Below are 16,697 nucleotides of genomic sequence, written 5' to 3'. Positions count from 1 at the left end.
CGGTGCCAAGGACAGGAAGCTCACGAATTTTGATACTGCTATAGCCTCTTCGTCGCCAGGGAATGATATAAGTAATTCTTGGTTGGGGGGTCAAGGATGGTACGTCACACACACACACACACACACACACACGCATAGGGGTAGATAGGCAGGTAGATAAATAGGGATACGTATAGAAATATATAGATAAACAAATACATAGACATAGATACAGACACAAGTTGATACATGGAGTAGATGTAGATAAAATACAGGAGAGAGAGAGAAGGAAAAAAATAAAATTAATGAAACACCAAGCCATCCTCCTCTACTTCAGCCAATAAGTTCCACAGTAACGAGAATAAGAACACAGACACTTCTTTAACTGAATATTCTATATAAAGGGACATCATTTTGTTTGTTTCTATCTATCAACCTATCTGTTTGTATATTTATCTACCTGTCCATCTACCATCTACATCTACCAAATTTATCTATTCACCGGCCCGTCTACTTCTATATCCAATCATTAATATTTCCATCCGCATATCTATTCATCAAGCTTCTAATCGTCTACTCCATCTATCTATCCTTCTACGTTTATCCATCTATCCATCCATCTACCTATCTATCCGTTTATCTATCTATCTGCGCCTGTATCTATCTCTCACGGCTTAACTACGCATAAACATTTCTTTGCTTAGCAATAGGTCGACGTCACATTGAAATGTCACTGTTGGTAAAATTTTATCTTCTTCCTCTTCCTCTTCCTTGTTTTCGTCGACTTTATCTCATTTTCTTTTTTCCTTTTTTCCTTTTAATTTCTCTTTTAATTCTTTGAGCCTTTCCTTTTTCTTTCTTTCTTTCTTTCTTTTTCCGTTCTTCGTCTCCTCCACTCTCTTTCTCCCTCCTCATTTTTTTATTCTTCTTCCTCTTCCTCTTCTGTCTTCTCTTCCTCTTCCCCTTCCTTTTCTCATCTTCCGTCTTTTCTTCTACCCCTCCATTTTCCCTACTCCACCCTCTCTCCTTCGGCCTCCCTCTTCCTCTCCTCCACCACTTTCCCCTCCATCTCTTTCTCTTCCTCATCCTCATCCTTCACCACCTTGCCCTCTTCTCTTTCTCCTCATCTTCCTCTCCTCCTCCATCTTCTCCTCTTCCACACCTTTTCCCCTCTTTTTCCTCCTCCCCCACCTCCAACATCTTCATCTCTCTCCTTCCTCCTCCTCCTCCTCCTCCTTCCCTTTTCCCTCCTCCTCCTCCTCCTCCTCCTTCTCCTCCTCTTCCCCCTCCTTCTCCTCCCCCACTCCCTTCCTCCCCCTTCTCCAACACCCCCATCTCTCTCCATCTTCCTCCACCTCCTCCCCCACCTCCATCATCTCTCCTTCCTCCTCCACCTCCTCCACACTCCTCTCCCACCTCCATCATCTCTCCTTCCTCCACTTCCTCCTCCTCCTCCTCCTTCTCCTCCTCCTCCTCCTCTCTCACTCCCTTCCTACCCCACCTCCAACAACCCCATCTCTCTCCCTCCTCCTCCACCTCCATCATCTCTCCTTCCTTCACCTCCTCCACTTCCTCCCTATCCCCCTCTTCTTCCTCTTCCCCTCCGCAATTGAGAATAATTTTGCCCGAAGACCCAACGCGGCGTTCTTCCTGAACACATTTTCTGATGAACGTGAAAGCTGAACCACGCGAGGTGAACAACTAGGAGCTGAGGTGAAATTTATAAACGGAGAACGGATTTTGGAGAGAGGGAGGGGGAAGAGAAATAGGGAGAGGGGGAGAGCAAGAGGGAGGTAGAGACAGATAAGAGAGGCAGATAGGCGAATAAACGGACAGGCAGACAAAGAGGGAAGAGAGACTGAAAGGAATAGAAAGAGAGAAAAACAGAGACAGACATAAAGACAGACAGACAAACAGATAGGCAGACAAAGAAGGAAAAGAACAGAGAAAAGAGGAAGAGCATAAAAGAGAAAGAAAAAACAGAGAGACAGACAGAAAAAGAAGTAAAAAAGAAAAAAATAGGAAAGGATAAAAACAGGAAAAAAAGAGAAAAAGAAAATTAAAAAAAATGGCATTTTGGGGGGAAACAGCTGCTCTTTCCACATATAACAGTTTTATTACACAAGCCATATGTAATAATTTTAAAAAGTTTGAATATCTACACATCAAAAATGTGTTTTATAAACAGAATCGCCTGTAATATTCCATCGATGTTTATACTAGTAAAATATTAATAAAACTAATGACAATATTAGTAGTAGTAATAAAAATTGTAATTATAGATCATAGTCATGATAGTGGTAATTATTTCAATGATGATTATAACAATAATGCTATTAAGTAGAAGGATATGGATAAGACCAAGAAAATTTACAATTATTTCTGTACAGTATCAATTTTGTCCCATTAGACCTGGGTTGCCAATCTGTTTTACTAGCAGTACCATTTCAGGCTACTGAAAAGTACCAGACAAGCAAAACGTAACAACATAAAATTCAAAATGTTTACTTGATTTATTTAGAATTACGCTTTCCTTTCTCTTGTGACGCTTCGGTTGGTTATGATGTCGATGAGCATTTATCTATTTTGTCTACTAGTTGCTGGGAAGGTTGCTAATATGTACATTTCACACCAATGAAGGGAAGGGCAAGAAAACACACGAATATGCCGAAGGCCTTTTCACTATTGCTTCGTCAGGGCAATAGTGAAAAGGCATATTCGTGTGTTTTCTTGCCCTTCCCTTCGTTGTTCCTGTTAAAATCTGTTCACCATGAATTCCACACATTTCACACCAAGTAACTGAGATTTGCTCAGCCGGCCGACACACACATTGTGCCATAACAATCGGTCTGTAACTCTGAATAAAAACAAGAACGATTAAGATTTCTCATTATTGAAGATAACTATCATAGCTGTTAGAATAGTTGATTTAGCATACAATATTTCACATTACCAACAACGCACTAAAGTGAAAATGAAAGAAGTGAAAGTGAAACAGACTGACTGCGGCGCGATAAAGGCCTCCTCTCTCCATGCCGCATGCCCGTCCAACAGTGTTTCCCCATATCTCATCTATATAGCCTAGACGTTCGGAAAAAAGAATATTACCCAGGAAATTAATATTTACCTGAAAGCTGTACTAACTGTTACTTGGCGTTCTCAAAAGTACCAGCTTTGGTGACCCTGCATTACACCTTGCCTAGGAGCATGTAGATTTTATTTATAAAGAATCAGAAATCAAATCCAGCATCACGTTTGTTTCCTCTGATAACATTAAGAAAATAATTTTGCATATAAAATGCACTTTTGTTTAGCATAATTTTAAGCGAATGGAACCCTTAGACCGTGTTAGTGTTATTACAGTTGTCAGCATGGGAATTGCATTGAGAAAAAAACTAAAGTGTTACAAATCCATGATACATCACATATATGAATTATTTTGCTCTCTAAAACAATAGTAATATAAAATATTTTCCTTTTGATTTTAAACATCCAAAGAAACGAGGTAGAGGAAGGGAGAGGAAGAACAGGGATTGAGAGAAAGGAAGGGGAAAGGGGAAAGGGGAGAGAGGGAGAAGAGAACAGAAGTCCATTGTTTCATTTGTTGCTCTTCCCATTATCATTATCATCCTCACTATGACTGGTCTTTATCATTATATTGATTATTATCATTATTTCTACTAGTGTTTCTCATTCTTCCTGCAAAAGAATAACAATTATGCTTCGTTTTCTGTTGTCAAGGTGTATTTTCTCATGTATAAATGTAATCATGTACGATTTTCTTTATTGTTTTTTTTATTATTATTAATATTGATTATTTTTTCCTTTGCCCTAATTAATGTCTGAATAATATACACTGCTTCAATTAAATAGAAATTTATTAATCAAGAAACATTCCCCTTTGTTCACAGCATATATAGCTGCATGGTCACGCCCCACAACTGTATGAATAATCAATATTTGAAATTTCAATCCATGGGACTAGTCATCGGCCTCCTCTGCCTCGCCGGTGGGCTTGGCGTCACGGAACTCCGGAAGGACGTTGTCGTCGACCACGCGGTACCCGTTTCGGTCGGCGACGTACTTGACGACGTATTCGTTCCCGTCGGGCGCTACCCACGAGTACTCGCCCTCCACGGCCGTTCCTGGGGCGCCCTCCTGCTCGTGCTCCATGTGGTCCTGCTCGATGTCGATCACGTCGGAGGGTCGAGCGGCGGTCAGGGCGACCAGAGCCAAGGCGACGATCAGCTGGGAAATGGAACAAGGATAAAGGACGTATGTTCAATCAAATGGATGTCTTAACTATAGATCATGAAAAGATCCCAAATGTTCAAACTTGCCAGAACACTCTAGAATAAAGCCTATCAAGCTACAGAATTTACTGAAAAGTTAGTGCATTCCTAATGAAATATTGCCCACACATCGTATATTCTAACTCACCTGAACCTTCATGTTTGTGAGGACTTAGTAGAGCAACTGTAGAGCTTTGCTTGTCCTGCTGCAATTTATACCCAACACCGCCGCGGTCACTTTGAAGGCCACGAGTTTTCGGACCTTGAATCGATGAATTAATTGTTGACTGACCTTGTGAGTTCAGCTTTTCGATTCTTTTAGCCTAGTAACTGTCACTTTTCAATGTTGGTTAGTTATGTATATGTGAGTGAACATTTAGGCAAAATAGTAAACCAAATGATGGCTATCAATGTTGTATATGAATATGCAAATTAAGCCTTTTGATCTATCTGGTGTATGAGTATATATATACTATATATAAGTATGTACATATGCATATACATATGTGTGCATTTTATTCTTTCCTTTTTCTGCATACGCACACATAGACATAAATGTGTAGACATGTGTATATGTATATATTTGTATATATGCATGTACATACATGTGTGTGTGTGTATGTATGTATATATATATATATATATATATATATATATATATATATATATATATATATATGCATATATATGTATGTATTTGTATATATTATATATATATATATATATATATATATATATATATATATATATATATATATATATATATATAGGTTTGTATGCATATAAAGGAATTCATTTACACATACACATATATGTGTGTGGGGGGTGAATGTTTAGTACACACACGCGCATATTTATGCATATATATGCATAAATTTGTATATGTGTATGTATACATGTTTATATGTATATGAGTATAGACATTTACATGTAGATATGCATGTGTGCAGAAACCAAATCTCACGTAAGCTATTAATTTTTATTAGAAAAAGAAAATCATAGGTAGCAGATCTAGTCTTTAATCTGTATCTCAAAATTGGCGCTTGTCACAGAATATGATATTCAATTTGTTTAACTTGTTAGTAATATTGATAAAGTTATTTGGGTGCTGAAGTGTATTTCATTTGCTGAACTAATTACATCATAAGCTAATCATTGATAATGCAACAGTTATGATATAGTATGCAAATGAGAGGGGGTGAATGGTTGGTAGGCACTGATGGTAGAATGACAAGAGGATGGGAGAAAAAGAAAAGAGAAAGGAAGGGAGAAGAGGGAGAACGAGGTAGATGAAGGGATAGGGAGAAGAGGGATTGAGAGAAAGGAAGGAGAAAAGGGAAAGGGAGGAGAGAATATAAGTCCATTGATTCATTTATTGCACTTCCCATTATCATTATCCTCACTATGACTGATCATTATCATATTTATAATCATTGTCATTATTTCTCCTAGTTAAGTTCATTCTTCATGCAAAAGAATAACAATTATGCCTCTTTTTCTGGTGTCAAGATTTAAGCATGTCTTTTGATTTCCTTCAAATACGTTATATCTTAAAATGCATAAAAATAGAATCCTTTCCTCAAGTCGAAATATTAGTTACTTTTTCATCTGTGTTGATTATTTGTCAATTATCCCCATGAAAATACATAAATATTTGACTTTTATGTCTTAAATGAACTAGCATTTGATTGAATTTATTCCTCTTTTTTAATAGGATGTTTATATGTGCATATATATTTATAATCATTCATGAAGTTAAAAATGATATCAAACTAAGCAAATTTATCGTAAAATATTTAATACTGTAATATTTTCTCTTATGATCACAGCATCTCAATTCATTTGATTACAATCGAAAGTACACGAGAGATGAATTTCCAACATCATATTCATGGCATTAATCGTCAACCTCTGCCTCGCCGGTGGGCTTGGCGTCACGGAACTCCGGAAGGACGTTGTCGTCGACCACGCGGTACCCGTTTCGGTCGGCGACGTACTTGACGACGTATTCGTTCCCGTCGGGCGCTACCCACGAGTACTCGCCCTCCACGGCCGTTCCTGGGGCGCCCTCCTGCTCGTGCTCCATGTGGTCCTGCTCGATGTCGATCACGTCGGAGGGTCGAGCGGCGGTCAGGGCGACCAGAGCCAAGGCGACGATCAGCTGGGAAATGGAACAAGGATAAAGGACGTATGTTCAATCAAATGGATGTCTTAACTATAGATCATGAAAAGATCCCAAATGTTCAAACTTGCCAGAACACTCTAGAATAAAGCCTATCAAGCTACAGAATTTACTGAAAAGTTAGTGCATTCCTAATGAAATATTGCCCACACATCGTATATTCTAACTCACCTGAACCTTCATGTTTGTGAGGACTTAGTAGAGCAACTGTAGAGCTTTGCTTGTCCTGCTGCAATTTATACCCAACACCGCCGCGGTCACTTTGAAGGCCACGAGTTTTCGGACCTTGAATCGATGAATTAATTGTTGACTGACCTTGTGAGTTCAGCTTTTCGATTCTTTTAGCCTAGTAACTGTCACTTTTCAATGTTGGTTAGTTATGTATATGTGAGTGAACATTTAGGCAAAATAGTAAACCAAATGATGGCTATCAATGTTGTATATGAATATGCAAATTAAGCCTTTTGATCTATCTGGTGTATGAGTATATATATACTATATATAAGTATGTACATATGCATATACATATGTGTGCATTTTATTCTTTCCTTTTTCTGCATACGCACACATAGACATAAATGTGTAGACATGTGTATATGTATATATTTGTATATATGCATGTACATACATGTGTGTGTGTGTATGTATGTATATATATATATATATATATATATATATATATATATATATATATATATATATGCATATATATGTATGTATTTGTATATATTATATATATATATATATATATATATATATATATATATATATATATATATATATATATATATATATATATATATAGGTTTGTATGCATATAAAGGAATTCATTTACACATACACATATATGTGTGTGGGGGGTGAATGTTTAGTACACACACGCGCATATTTATGCATATATATGCATAAATTTGTATATGTGTATGTATACATGTTTATATGTATATGAGTATAGACATTTACATGTAGATATGCATGTGTGCAGAAACCAAATCTCACGTAAGCTATTAATTTTTATTAGAAAAAGAAAATCATAGGTAGCAGATCTAGTCTTTAATCTGTATCTCAAAATTGGCGCTTGTCACAGAATATGATATTCAATTTGTTTAACTTGTTAGTAATATTGATAAAGTTATTTGGGTGCTGAAGTGTATTTCATTTGCTGAACTAATTACATCATAAGCTAATCATTGATAATGCAACAGTTATGATATAGTATGCAAATGAGAGGGGGTGAATGGTTGGTAGGCACTGATGGTAGAATGACAAGAGGATGGGAGAAAAAGAAAAGAGAAAGGAAGGGAGAAGAGGGAGAACGAGGTAGATGAAGGGATAGGGAGAAGAGGGATTGAGAGAAAGGAAGGAGAAAAGGGAAAGGGAGGAGAGAATATAAGTCCATTGATTCATTTATTGCACTTCCCATTATCATTATCCTCACTATGACTGATCATTATCATATTTATAATCATTGTCATTATTTCTCCTAGTTAAGTTCATTCTTCATGCAAAAGAATAACAATTATGCCTCTTTTTCTGGTGTCAAGATTTAAGCATGTCTTTTGATTTCCTTCAAATACGTTATATCTTAAAATGCATAAAAATAGAATCCTTTCCTCAAGTCGAAATATTAGTTACTTTTTCATCTGTGTTGATTATTTGTCAATTATCCCCATGAAAATACATAAATATTTGACTTTTATGTCTTAAATGAACTAGCATTTGATTGAATTTATTCCTCTTTTTTAATAGGATGTTTATATGTGCATATATATTTATAATCATTCATGAAGTTAAAAATGATATCAAACTAAGCAAATTTATCGTAAAATATTTAATACTGTAATATTTTCTCTTATGATCACAGCATCTCAATTCATTTGATTACAATCGAAAGTACACGAGAGATGAATTTCCAACATCATATTCATGGCATTAATCGTCAACCTCTGCCTCGCCGGTGGGCTTGGCGTCACGGAACTCCGGAAGGACGTTGTCGTCGACCACGCGGTACCCGTTTCGGTCGGCGACGTACTTGACGACGTATTCGTTCCCGTCGGGCGCTACCCACGAGTACTCGCCCTCCACGGCCGTTCCTGGGGCGCCCTCCTGCTCGTGCTCCATGTGGTCCTGCTCGATGTCGATCACGTCGGAGGGTCGAGCGGCGGTCAGGGCGACCAGAGCCAAGGCGACGATCAGCTGGGAAATGGAACAAGGATAAAGGACGTATGTTCAATCAAATGGATGTCTTAACTATAGATCATGAAAAGATCCCAAATGTTCAAACTTGCCAGAACACTCTAGAATAAAGCCTATCAAGCTACAGAATTTACTGAAAAGTTAGTGCATTCCTAATGAAATATTGCCCACACATCGTATATTCTAACTCACCTGAACCTTCATGTTTGTGAGGACTTAGTAGAGCAACTGTAGAGCTTTGCTTGTCCTGCTGCAATTTATACCCAACACCGCCGCGGTCACTTTGAAGGCCACGAGTTTTCGGACCTTGAATCGATGAATTAATTGTTGACTGACCTTGTGAGTTCAGCTTTTCGATTCTTTTAGCCTAGTAACTGTCACTTTTCAATGTTGGTTAGTTATGTATATGTGAGTGAACATTTAGGCAAAATAGTAAACCAAATGATGGCTATCAATGTTGTATATGAATATGCAAATTAAGCCTTTTGATCTATCTGGTGTATGAGTATATATATACTATATATAAGTATGTACATATGCATATACATATGTGTGCATTTTATTCTTTCCTTTTTCTGCATACGCACACATAGACATAAATGTGTAGACATGTGTATATGTATATATTTGTATATATGCATGTACATACATGTGTGTGTGTGTATGTATGTATATATATATATATATATATATATATATATATATATATATATATATATATATATATATGCATATATATGTATGTATTTGTATATATTATATATATATATATATATATATATATATATATATATATATATATATATATATATATATATATATATATATAGGTTTGTATGCATATAAAGGAATTCATTTACACATACACATATATGTGTGTGGGGGGTGAATGTTTAGTACACACACGCGCATATTTATGCATATATATGCATAAATTTGTATATGTGTATGTATACATGTTTATATGTATATGAGTATAGACATTTACATGTAGATATGCATGTGTGCAGAAACCAAATCTCACGTAAGCTATTAATTTTTATTAGAAAAAGAAAATCATAGGTAGCAGATCTAGTCTTTAATCTGTATCTCAAAATTGGCGCTTGTCACAGAATATGATATTCAATTTGTTTAACTTGTTAGTAATATTGATAAAGTTATTTGGGTGCTGAAGTGTATTTCATTTGCTGAACTAATTACATCATAAGCTAATCATTGATAATGCAACAGTTATGATATAGTATGCAAATGAGAGGGGGTGAATGGTTGGTAGGCACTGATGGTAGAATGACAAGAGGATGGGAGAAAAAGAAAAGAGAAAGGAAGGGAGAAGAGGGAGAACGAGGTAGATGAAGGGATAGGGAGAAGAGGGATTGAGAGAAAGGAAGGAGAAAAGGGAAAGGGAGGAGAGAATATAAGTCCATTGATTCATTTATTGCACTTCCCATTATCATTATCCTCACTATGACTGATCATTATCATATTTATAATCATTGTCATTATTTCTCCTAGTTAAGTTCATTCTTCATGCAAAAGAATAACAATTATGCCTCTTTTTCTGGTGTCAAGATTTAAGCATGTCTTTTGATTTCCTTCAAATACGTTATATCTTAAAATGCATAAAATAGAATCCTTTCCTCAAGTCGAAATATTAGTTACTTTTTCATCTGTGTTGATTATTTGTCAATTATCTCCATGAAAATACATAAATATTTGACTTTTGTCTTAAATGAACTAGCATTTGATTGAATTTATTCCTCTTTTTTAATAGGATGTTTATATGTGCATATATATTTATAATCATTCATGAAGTTAAAAATGATATCAAACTAAGCAAATTTATCGTAAAATATTTAATACCGTAATATTTTCTCTTATGATCACAGCATCTTAATTCATTTGATTACAATCGAAAGTACACGAGAGATGAATTTCCAACATCATATTCATGGCATTAATCGTCAGTCTCCTCTGCCTCGCCGGTGGGCTTGGCGTCACGGAATTCCGGAAGGACGTTGTCGTCGACCACGCGGTACCCGTTTCGGTCGGCGACGTACTTGACGACGTATTCGTTCCCGTCGGGCGCTACCCACGAGTACTCGCCCTCCACGGCCGTTCCTGGGACGCCCTCCTGCTCGTGCTCCATGTGGTCCTGCTCGATGTCGATCACGTCGGAGGGTCGAGCGGTGGTCAGGGCGACCAGAGCCAAGGCGACGATCAGCTGGGAAATGAAATAATTTTAAAATTTAGAGAGATCCATAAAACTCGTAGTGGTTTACAGGAATGGGGCAACTGTACCATATTCTATGGCTGGAAGAAGGATATTTGATTTCATATAGATCAAAATGATTATTGCAAATACATAGATAGCATACTCTGAACTAACCAGAACTTTCATGTTTGTATGAGCTTTGCAGAGCAACTGTTGTCCTGTGCTTGTCCTGCTGCTATTTATACCCAGGTGCATCGGCGCGGTCACCCTGAAGGCTAGAACTCTTCGGACCTTGATAAAATGAACGATCTTTTGAGCAATTCTGCTGTTATATCTTGCTTTTTCATTTTTGCATGTGGTGGCTGTTTCTTTTAATCAATGCTAAAGTAAACATTAGACTTGGAGAATGAAACTAATAGCAAAAAGATGGAGGATACTTTAATAGTACGTTTATATGTGCGTGTGTGTGTATGTATTCACACACACATGTCTATGTGTATATAAACATACATATATATGTATGCTAGTCCACTTGTATCACATTACACTATATACATGTACAAGTATGTACAGTATATACACAACTATTTATACATTCATTTATATAGACATACACATATGGATGTGTATGTATATGTACATAGAAACACACATAAAGGTATAAATGACCCTTACCACTGTTACCGGACTTCCAGACTTCCATTTTTATTTCTTATAGTGCTGCAAATATATACAATGCCTCGACTGATTAAACCTAACCATTCTACCGTGTAAATGAAATCAAGATTGCCTACTGTAGCACCAACTAATAGCTTAGTTGGGCAGATCTTCCTGCTCTTACAGTTTATCTCCAAGAAATGTATCTAGGCCAACGAGAAATAACCAAGGTTTATGTCAAAACCCAAGTTGCTAAAGTGAAAAGAAAAATAGATAATTTAGAAGACTATGAACCCACTCGAAGAGAATGTGAAAGTCTCCTCTCACAGACAGGACGGGATGCTTTAAATGTGGTTAAACAAGATCGCTAAAAATCATCCAAGCAAATGGTTAATGAATGGAAGACTGAGATGGGACACTGTCCATGCAGGCCAACTTAGGTGTCGAAGGCTACCTACAACCCTGAAGAAACAACTGGCCTGGGCAATGGCTCACAAGGATTGGGAAAAGGTAAATCTCACTTAAGTCTTCATTTCGACTGTTTCTATGCAATTCGAACATAATTTGGTGAAATACGTATACAAACATGGGGAAAATATGTTACAAAACAGTCTAGATATAAATCATATAGAAAGTTTATGGAATCCTTTAAAAGACGAGAGGTCAAGTAGAATATACTAAGGTGAGTTAAATGAATGATAGGTAAAAGGTATAGCAAAAAAAAAAAAAAAAAATCTGGGAATAGGCCCGCCGGTCCATTCGGTACATGCCAAGATGCGTTGCTGTTGTGCTTAAGGCTAAGGAGGGCGATTCCGGCTGCTAATATGTCACAAAAGCACGCAAATAAAATTAGGAAATAAGTTGCTTTCATTTTAGGATACACATTCTATAAAAAAAATGGTTGATACCGCCAATGGTCTCAATAATTATGTCAGTACTGTGCACTTTATCAATAATTGAAACGAACATAAATGGGATCCAATGTGTGTGTGTGTTTGTGTGTATATTTCTGTATGCATATATGTATGGTCAAATAATATGATTACAGCGAGAAAAAAGAGAGGTGAGAAAGAAAAAAATTAAAGACGGACAGAGAAAACAAAAATATGTAGGTGAAAAATTTACTGTCTTGCTCAGAAGCCCAGAAGAGTATCATTACGAAAATGTATATTCATATAAGCAGTTTACAGAACAGCAGTAAATGGATATCAGAATCCAGTGAAAGTAACATGCCCATTTACATCAGTCCATTAGGTAGAGAACAGAGAATGGACAAATTACTGGTCACTATATACTAATGAGAGAAATTACCAATATATACACAATGATACAAAATAAGGATTTTGGGGATATGAATATATTTATATATATACATATATATATATATATATATATATATATATATATATATATATATATATATATATATATATATATATATGATCTGTACTTATATTAACGAAAATTCTCTTTGTTTCCATACTGTAACTGTGTTCTCATACAGAAATCGAAGGAATTTAAATGACTGTAGTAGTAGTAGATCTAATGCTCTATTGTATCTAACGCAAATAGAACAGTTGCATCTATAATTTGGTTCAAGTTTTTCTTGATGTCTCAATTAATATTCTATATCTTATGCTACTGAATAATGTATAACAAATTTGCATATTCTGTTCCATTTATCCATTCATTTATTCGTCGATATCTATGTTTTCTGGTAAGTAGGGTGTCGTATCAGTTCTTACGTGAATTTTCAAGATTCTAGTAGTTTCTCATATATTTAGCCTTGTTTTTATACTTATTTTCGATTTATATCTTGTTGCCTCTTTTATTTTATTCTTTTTTAGGCCTTCACAAAATATCTATTCCTCGTAGCTTATGTATGTGGAACCGCAGTGAATATCAAAGTAATTTTATCTTATATTTATTAGAAGAAAGTTTCCCCCATGGTCATCTTTTCACCACAGCCCAAAAGTGTATAAGAGATAAATATTTTAGCAACAGAATGGTGGCATTACTCGTCGTCAGCCTCCTCTGCCTCGCCGGTGGGCTTGGCGTCACGGAATTCCGGAAGGACGTTGTCGTCGACCACGCGGTACCCGTTTCGGTCGGCGACGTACTTGACGACGTATTCGTTGCCGTCGGGCGCTACCCACGAGTACTCGCCCTCCACGGCCGTTCCTGGGACGCCCTCCTGCTCGTGCTCCATGTGGTCCTGCTCGATGTCGATCACGTCGGAGGGTCGAGCGGCGGTCAGGGCGACCAGAGCCAAGGCGACGATCAGCTGGGAAACGGAACGTGGTTGTTAATCTATCTTCAGATATTATTAAGAGAAACATTTAAAACCTACAAAATGCAACTCAACGGAGCCTCCACATTCTTCTTAGCAACCTAATTCAAAATGAAAGCAATCATAGAAAGAAAACCAAGAAAAATATAGACAATATAAATCGTGCTCCAACTCACCAGGACCTTCATATTGTATGGGCTTCGTAGAGCAACTGTTGTCCTGCGCTTGTCCCGCCGCCATTTATACCCAGACGCATCGCCGTGGTCACCTTGAAGGCCGGCCATCGCGGGACCTAAAAGACGATTCTGTGACTGACCTTGCGAGTGCAGTTTTTCGGTTTTGTGTTTTGACCAAGTGTCACTTTTTGCCCAAACGACTGGTTCGAGTAGATTATGTTTGTGGACACGCGGCTTTTAAATGAATATGCAAGGAGATAAATGTAATGTGTTTGGTATATGACAGGTGTATGTTTTATATGAAAATCAATCTATGCTCTAATTTTTATTCATTACACACGCGCGTGCGCGCACACCCACGTGGGTGGGATTGTTTATATGTATATATTCATATGTACATATATACATACACATATGTCTGTATCCATACAAAAGCATATAAACAATATAGACGTATACATATGGATATATTCATGTACATGCATATATATAGACATATATGTGAGTGTATATATACATAGAGAGAGATGAATATGTGAACACAAGCACACAGTAGCGTACACAAACATGAGAATGAAAACAGCCACAAAAAGTAAAGAAAATAAACGCTTATTTTCTTTTCTTACTGTGGCTGTTTTCATTTTCATATACATATATATACATGTGTGTGAGTATGTATGTATATATACATATGAATGTATATTACATAATATATATGTAAATATATATACATATATATATATGTATGTATGTATGTGTATGTATACACACATACATATATAATTATATATAATATACATACATGTAATTAATGTGTATGTTTTCCCAAGAAAAGCATTCAAACTTTTAGTTTGAACCATTGTCTATTGTAGACAGATAATCATACTCTTTCTGATCGCACCTACTTATACTGTTTAATGTAAGATGCCTATACTATATGCGTTTTTCAGTTTTTTTTTTTTTTTTTTTTTTGCATGAGGAACCATAATTTCGCCAGTTGTTTGTGATGGAATTACGGACTGTACGCGCGAAAATCAGCTGATGCCTTTATAAATCATAAGAGGGCTGTTAATTAGTCGTGGGTGTCTCTCTTACAGTTGTTCCAAGCTGCACATGTGCATATATACATATATATATATGCACATGTGTGCATATATATGTATATGTATATGTATATATATATATATATATATATATATATATATATATATATATATATATATATATATATATATATATGTATATATATATATATATATATATATATATATATATATGTATATATTACAGTTTTACATTTTAATAATGTAACGTTTATTTTTACTTTCTATTCGATATATTTTTCTTCTTTTTCAAGTAGAATACATACAAAGTCAAGAGAGATGGAGTGAAGTAGAGAAAGTAAAGAGATAAGAAACAGAGACAGTTTAGAAAAAGAAAGGAGAGAGAAAGAATGAATAGGAGAAGGGAGAATCCGTCAGAGTATGAGAAACGTCTTGGTTAGAATTGGAATCTAAAATCTTTACTTACGTTACACACACATATAAAGAATATGATAATCTTTTAGAAGATAAAGGAGTATTTTATATAAACCTTTTTCAACTTTGAACAAATGAAAGAACAAATAAGACAATAACAAAAGCTGAAATATTGCTAACTTTGTACAAATAAAGATCATAACCATTAAAACCTGCGTTATGCTGTCATTCGGGACAGATATTACGTCACAGCTGTCTTAGCACAAAGATGGACTTTGGCATGATCACTGAACACAATAAATTCCTTGCTACCATATTTCTTACTCCGTTCTCTTACAAAGATGTAAAAGAACGTGATGTGATTGGTCTGTATTTAGAAATGGTGTGTTTATTAGATATAAGGAAGAGGTTATATCTCTCCTGGGGTTCAGTTATTAATCATTTTTGCTGCAAAGGTTCAGTATATTCGGTGATTTCCATGCTAGGAAATGATGTCAAACTAGAGCATTTAATCGTAATATTTATTATATTTCCTTTCGCGATCACAGTATCTACATTCTTTTGATTCGGCTTGGAAGCATTAGACAAACATTTCGCATTAGTCGTCATCCTCCTCTGCCTCGCCGGTGGGCTTGGCGTCACGGAATTCCGGAAGGACGTTGTCGTCGACCACGCGGTACCCGTTTCGGTCGGCGACGTACTTGACGTGGTACTCGTTCCCGTCGGGCGCTACCCACGAGTACTCGCCCTCCACGGCCGTCCCTGGGACGCCCTCCTGCTCGTGCTCCATGTGGTCCTGCTCGATGTCGATCACGTCGGAGGGTCGAGCGGCGGTCAGGGCGACCAGAGCCAAGGCGACGATCAACTGTGCAATTGAATAACAGTATTGGATATATCTCACAAAAACTGAAAGTGATATATATATTTTTTTTATCTATTTCTAGGAAATTGAGAAAAATAAGACACCTCTACTGTACAGCTTCCTTCACACTCACCAGAACCTTCATGACTGTTACTGCTTAGGTGACCAACTGCAGCGGCGGTCGTGTCTTGGCTTCAATTTATACCCAGCAACCCCACCACTGTCACCTTGAACGCCAAAAAGTGTTCGGACCTTGGATGAAAGAATTCTGTGACTGACTTTTTTCTCACTTTTTCGGTTTCACTTTTGCTTAGACTGTTTTTTCAATTTACTGTCTGAATGTTATATATGCGTCAGTTATTTTATTTACCAG

The 16,697-nt window shown here is 36.5% G+C and overlaps 6 protein-coding genes across 6 annotated transcripts; all 6 read right to left on the bottom strand.

Annotated features, from left to right (window-relative positions):
• Positions 1–3,839: 3,839 nt before the first annotated feature.
• Positions 3,840–4,459, bottom strand: LOC138863601 (cuticle protein CP575-like). The gene is made up of 2 exons (XM_070128214.1): positions 4,420–4,459; positions 3,840–4,227 (listed from the first exon to the last, which is right to left on the bottom strand). The coding sequence occupies exons 1-2, from the start codon at positions 4,429–4,431 to the stop codon at positions 3,961–3,963; spliced, it is 279 nt and encodes a 92-aa protein (XP_069984315.1). The 5' UTR covers positions 4,432–4,459; the 3' UTR covers positions 3,840–3,960.
• A 1,593-nt stretch (positions 4,460–6,052) lies between these two features.
• On the bottom strand, positions 6,053–6,664 carry LOC138863637 (cuticle protein CP575-like). The gene is made up of 2 exons (XM_070128447.1): positions 6,625–6,664; positions 6,053–6,432 (listed from the first exon to the last, which is right to left on the bottom strand). Exons 1-2 carry the CDS (start codon positions 6,634–6,636, stop codon positions 6,169–6,171), a joined length of 276 nt encoding a protein of 91 aa, XP_069984548.1. The 5' UTR covers positions 6,637–6,664; the 3' UTR covers positions 6,053–6,168.
• A 1,605-nt stretch (positions 6,665–8,269) lies between these two features.
• Positions 8,270–8,881, bottom strand: LOC138863636 (cuticle protein CP575-like). Its single transcript, XM_070128446.1, has 2 exons — positions 8,842–8,881; positions 8,270–8,649 (listed from the first exon to the last, which is right to left on the bottom strand). The coding sequence occupies exons 1-2, from the start codon at positions 8,851–8,853 to the stop codon at positions 8,386–8,388; spliced, it is 276 nt and encodes a 91-aa protein (XP_069984547.1). The 5' UTR covers positions 8,854–8,881; the 3' UTR covers positions 8,270–8,385.
• Positions 8,882–9,828: 947 nt separating this feature from the next.
• On the bottom strand, positions 9,829–11,061 carry LOC138863635 (cuticle protein CP575-like). Its single transcript, XM_070128444.1, has 2 exons — positions 11,036–11,061; positions 9,829–10,870 (listed from the first exon to the last, which is right to left on the bottom strand). The coding sequence occupies exons 1-2, from the start codon at positions 11,045–11,047 to the stop codon at positions 10,604–10,606; spliced, it is 279 nt and encodes a 92-aa protein (XP_069984545.1). The 5' UTR covers positions 11,048–11,061; the 3' UTR covers positions 9,829–10,603.
• A 2,365-nt stretch (positions 11,062–13,426) lies between these two features.
• LOC113821806 (cuticle protein CP575) lies at positions 13,427–14,063 on the bottom strand. The gene is made up of 2 exons (XM_027374330.2): positions 13,985–14,063; positions 13,427–13,802 (listed from the first exon to the last, which is right to left on the bottom strand). The coding sequence occupies exons 1-2, from the start codon at positions 13,994–13,996 to the stop codon at positions 13,533–13,535; spliced, it is 282 nt and encodes a 93-aa protein (XP_027230131.1). The 5' UTR covers positions 13,997–14,063; the 3' UTR covers positions 13,427–13,532.
• A 1,912-nt stretch (positions 14,064–15,975) lies between these two features.
• Positions 15,976–16,500, bottom strand: LOC138863634 (cuticle protein CP575-like). The gene is made up of 2 exons (XM_070128443.1): positions 16,458–16,500; positions 15,976–16,327 (listed from the first exon to the last, which is right to left on the bottom strand). Exons 1-2 carry the CDS (start codon positions 16,467–16,469, stop codon positions 16,061–16,063), a joined length of 279 nt encoding a protein of 92 aa, XP_069984544.1. The 5' UTR covers positions 16,470–16,500; the 3' UTR covers positions 15,976–16,060.
• Between the last annotated feature and the right edge of the window lie 197 nt (positions 16,501–16,697).

The sequence above is a fragment of the Penaeus vannamei genome, chromosome 12 (assembly GCF_042767895.1).
Source record: "Penaeus vannamei isolate JL-2024 chromosome 12, ASM4276789v1, whole genome shotgun sequence".
Taxonomy (NCBI): domain Eukaryota; kingdom Metazoa; phylum Arthropoda; class Malacostraca; order Decapoda; family Penaeidae; genus Penaeus; species Penaeus vannamei.
Note: the sequence above shows the minus strand (reverse complement) of the source record. Positions and strands in the feature narration are given on the sequence as shown.